The following is a 4,615-nucleotide window of genomic DNA, read 5'->3' as shown; positions in this document are numbered from 1 at the left end:
ATATTATGGCAAAGGTGTTTGCAAATGTTTGCTTTTGAGATGTGTTTGTTATATTTTGAATGCAGTGCTTCATTTTGCAAGAGATGTGAGGCATTTTGCATTTTGTGTGTGCAATTCTTGGATTTGTGTGTAAAGTTTTGAAAAAAAAAGAGGCAATTTGAAAATGTGTGTAAGCAGTTGAAAACAAACTGTAAGAACACTTGCATGTAGTCACATATATAACTACATCTGCAATTAATTTCTGTAATTACTTTTATAATTACACTGTTGACCTTACACTTTAACCCATCGTTAAACCTACTCATACCATGAAACCTGTCCCTAACCTTACCTGTAGCCCACCTCAGTTGTGGCAAAAGTGTTTTGCAATACCATAAAGTACAAATGAACCAAACAATTTTTTTTTTGATAGACATACATAGACGCCTGATGTAAAGTAGGACCAAGTTAGAGTTCCTGACCTGTGCAACCTGTATGAAGTGTGCGATCACAGCAGCTCTCTGCGGTGCGGTGGGTTTACTCAGAACCATCAGCTGAATCCACTGCGAGACGCTGTTAAAGAGCGTAATAAACCTCTCCAGGATGGGGTTATCTACCGTACAGCCGTGCATCACAAAGCTGTGGTAATCCTGAAACTGAAACACACATTAAACAAATGGTCACCGATCACAAGAGAGGAATAACTCCATAATGACTTCATCACAGATTACAAAAATATGCTGTAAGAACAATTTGCTAGCATTCAATTTTATATGAAATATATATTTTCCAAAAGATGTTTTACTCAACAAAATCAAAATCAAAGCCCTAAATCCCATTAAGTTCCCATTAAGAAATTTCTGAATGCTCTCTTCATTTTTTTTAAATCCTCTGGCGTTATTCACATGGTGGTTAAAAATTAGAAGATTTTCAAAATAAATTCAATAAAATGAATGTACTATATTTTAGTTTGATGATTTTATTTCATATTTTGTATTTTAGGGGATTTTATTATATTTATGGAATAGTTATTATGATATATTTATTACCTGTTAACCACGTTTTGAGAATGCTTTGGAGCACAGACTTAAATTTGTTTTCTTTTTAAAGAACACACTTGGATTATTGCTGAAGTGAAAAAAGTTTAAAAAGCAAAACAAAAAAAAAGTTTTAGAAGTTTAAGTTACACAAAAATAATTTTTTTAACTTTTATATGAAATATATATTTTCCAAAAGACGTTTTACTCAACAAAATCAAAGCCCTAAATCTAAACAAGGTATGTTCCAAATTTGAGGTTGATATCTCAAAAAATGAGTTTTCAGTAAGATTTTGTTTGGGCGCAGTACCAAACGCTTGCACTAGATGAAATTAGCTTCCCATTGTTCTCCAATGCGAACAAAACAAGTGTGACCATTTTTTTTCAGCGCCATTTAACCTTTTCAAATCATGTCCATGTTTCATACCATTCTGATGAAGTAAAAAATTATCAAACAAAACCCAGAGGGTTAAATGCAAACACGTGCACTCAACTGCATATCCAAGATTGTATGGATATCTATGTGGTGACTCATTCTCATCAGGTTCTTAATATAAGATAAAAATAAATGCATCAGCTAAACACTCCACGCAGACATGAGAGACTTTCAGCACTTTTAGATTTTAATTAGGACATTATTTGGTCTATTTCTATCTCTTCTGAATGCAATTAGAGCACTTTCATCCCAACAATGATAGCAAAACCTGTACCCGCAAACGTACCATTATCTTGCAGAAGGATTTGTACTCCAGATAGGTCAGATGTTCAGCAAGCTCACAGGGGTCCAGGTGATCAAACAAAAGAGACATTTTTCTCCTTTTTGACATCGATGGAACTCTTTGGGTAACCTGTCGTTTCCATTTATACGAGGGCCTGCAGCGGAAAAATATGCTATTTCAGATAGGACTAATGTTGTTATTCTTGGCAGTTGTCTAACATGCTGAAATCTGACAGTGCTGTATAAGGACGTTTCTCATGACATAAAAAAAAAAAATCATCAACTACTCAACCTCATTTTATCTGAACTTGTTGTTCAACTCGTGGTTTTGATTTTTGTACATTTGAAAATGCAGAAGTGTAAATAAGATTTGAGAGCTACGTTCTTAAAAAATAAAGGTACTTTTTTGGCATACATGGTTCCAAGAAGAGTCTTTAACATCCATGGAATCTTTTCATTCCACAAAAGGTTCTTTATACACCCTTAAAAAAAATAAAGGTTCCAAAAGGGGGTTTTCACAGTGATGTTATAGAAGAACCATTTTGGTTTCTCCAAAGAACCTTTCAGTGAACAGTTCTTAAAAGAACCGTTTTTTCTTAGTGTGAAGAACATTTTAATGATCTGAAGGACCTTTTTCCACTATAAAGAAACTTTTGTGCAATGGAAAGGTTCCATGGATGTTAAAGGTTCTTCGTGGAACCATAGATGCCAATAAAAATATACATGTTTTGAACAGCAGTGCGAATAAAGCCTCGTACACACCAGGACGATTATCGCGCGTGCTTATCGCCAACGTTTTTCGACGTGTCTTTTGTGTCCCCAGTACACATCGAATCCTATTTGATCTGCAATTCCTCTCTATAACAACTCCCTCTTATCGAGATTTGTGTAGTCGCTGTCGCGTTTGTCATAAAGCCCTTTGTGTTCAGACACCAATGAGACCAGCAGCTCTACATTCATCTTGCCTCGATGCATCTTGGTCTTCTTACTTCCTCTTCGTCGTTAGGTATCTGTGACTACGTTTACATGGACATCAGTAATCTAATTATTTACCTTATTCTGAATAAGCAAATATTATGATTAAGGTGTTTACATGAGTTGCTTTTAGAATATTCCTTTCATGTTCCCGTTTTACATGTTATAGTACATAGATCGATTAATGGCGCACGTCATTACGTCACCACGCGACACCATCCGACGTCCCCTCCAGAATTTCATGTATAAACATATAGTTCGTCTTTGTGATGATGCCATATACAGTTTTGGGTGTTTCATTTTTAATTTACTGAAAGCTTCAAGTGCAGTTAATTATTTGTCATGCTATACATTCAAACAGACTATGGCGTCATTATTTTGTTTGCCGTCAAACGGTTGAGCACTGCCGTAACTTTTTTTTTTTTTAATTCGCTGCTTATTGATAGTAAGTAGGTAGTTGTTTTGTAGTAGTTATGTTTAGGTATTGGGTAGGGTTATTATGGCAATGCGGAATAAGGCATTCGTATGTGCTTTATAAGTACATATAAACAACCAATATGCTAGTAATATGCATGCTAATGAGCAACTAGGTAATAGTGAATATTGTTCCCTAATCTAAAGTGTTATCAAATAAACCTACACATTTTGGTGTGGCACTGTATTTTATATATCATCATTTTCTATTCTTAACTTTTAATTCATTTTAAATCAATTTTTAAATCATTTAGACATTTAAATTCCTTGCTTTTGTTATTGTGATTATTTGTATGATTATGTTCATTCCTTTTATATAAAGCACGTTGAATTATGATTGTGTATGAAATGTGCTATACAAATAAACTTGCCTTGCCTTTTGTGGTGACTTCCTTGGTCAACTTCCTTGACCAGCTTTACCAGCTAAGCTTTGTTCATAAAAAGCATGCTTATTGTTTGCTGATTCATCATTTCTGTAGATCCGCAGCAGAAACTTCTGCTTCTCAACTGCTCTAATTCATCAGACTAAATGTTCCAGCCAAACTGTACTCTATAAGACTGTTTCTTTATAGACTCACCAAAAGATTGTATGCAGAAGTCCACCAACTCATCCACTGTTCCTGAATCCATAGGCAACGGATCCATCATATCTCTCTTTTCCTTCCTCTATCTTCACTTTCTAACAGCCTTCTGTCTTTCTCTTCTCCTCCAGTGATCTTCCTCTTCTCTTTTGTCTGTCAATAGAGATTGTTACTGTAAGGAGAAGAACACGCTAAACATCCTTGTGAAAATGAAGTGCGCTTAATTGTATTGAATGTGCACTTGTAGTGTACTTCAAAACTTAAAAGTATATTTTTTTTAAATGTATGCAGTTAATATATTAATGGAAGAAAAGGCCACTTAAGTGTACTTAAATAGAGCACTTGTACTTGCATGAGTGTTTCTTAACACACTTTAGTAGACTTTTAAAAAGTGCATTTTATAATGTGCTTCAAATTTTAATTTCATATATTTAAAAAACTGTACTTCCAGATAATATTAATATTAAATATTAAAATAATACTAAATAAATAAAAAGGTCACTTAAGTGCACTTCAGAAACATAGAAATTAAAAAGTACTCTCTTTAAAACTTATGTACATTTTTAAAAAGTGCACTTTTGTGTAAAATTACACAAAATGATCATTACAACTGTGTAATTACAATTAAGCCCTATATTTAAACACAACATACAAGTTTCAATAGAAATTACATTTGCCATCAACATGCAATTAAGTGTCCAAAAACGTTACATTCAGTTTGCATTAAGTATATTCTTTTCAAGTATAATGAGTAGGCTACTGTTTTAAAAAGTATGCTAAAGAAAGGAAAACTTGAAATCGCATCATATGACCCCTTTAAAACAAAAATGGGTTCTTGTCCAGAATAAGCT

The 4,615-nt window shown here is 33.7% G+C and overlaps 1 protein-coding gene across 1 annotated transcript in view; it reads right to left on the bottom strand.

Annotated features, from left to right (window-relative positions):
• LOC107691821 (RAS guanyl-releasing protein 2-like) overlaps positions 1-1,883 on the bottom strand; it is a 13,379-nt gene extending 11,496 nt beyond the window's left edge. Inside the window, exons 1-2 of the mRNA XM_016490625.1 lie at positions 1,739-1,883; positions 462-635 (exon numbers count right to left, since the gene is read on the bottom strand). Of these exons, the coding sequence (XP_016346111.1) occupies positions 462-635; positions 1,739-1,843 (279 nt within the window). The 5' untranslated portion in view covers positions 1,844-1,883. The remainder of the gene's footprint in view (positions 1-461; positions 636-1,738) is intronic.
• Between the last annotated feature and the right edge of the window lie 2,732 nt (positions 1,884-4,615).

This window comes from Sinocyclocheilus anshuiensis, unplaced genomic scaffold, assembly GCF_001515605.1.
Source record: "Sinocyclocheilus anshuiensis isolate Anshui unplaced genomic scaffold, SAMN03320099.WGS_v1.1 scaffold206, whole genome shotgun sequence".
Lineage (NCBI taxonomy): Eukaryota > Metazoa > Chordata > Actinopteri > Cypriniformes > Cyprinidae > Sinocyclocheilus > Sinocyclocheilus anshuiensis.
Note: the sequence above shows the minus strand (reverse complement) of the source record. Positions and strands in the feature narration are given on the sequence as shown.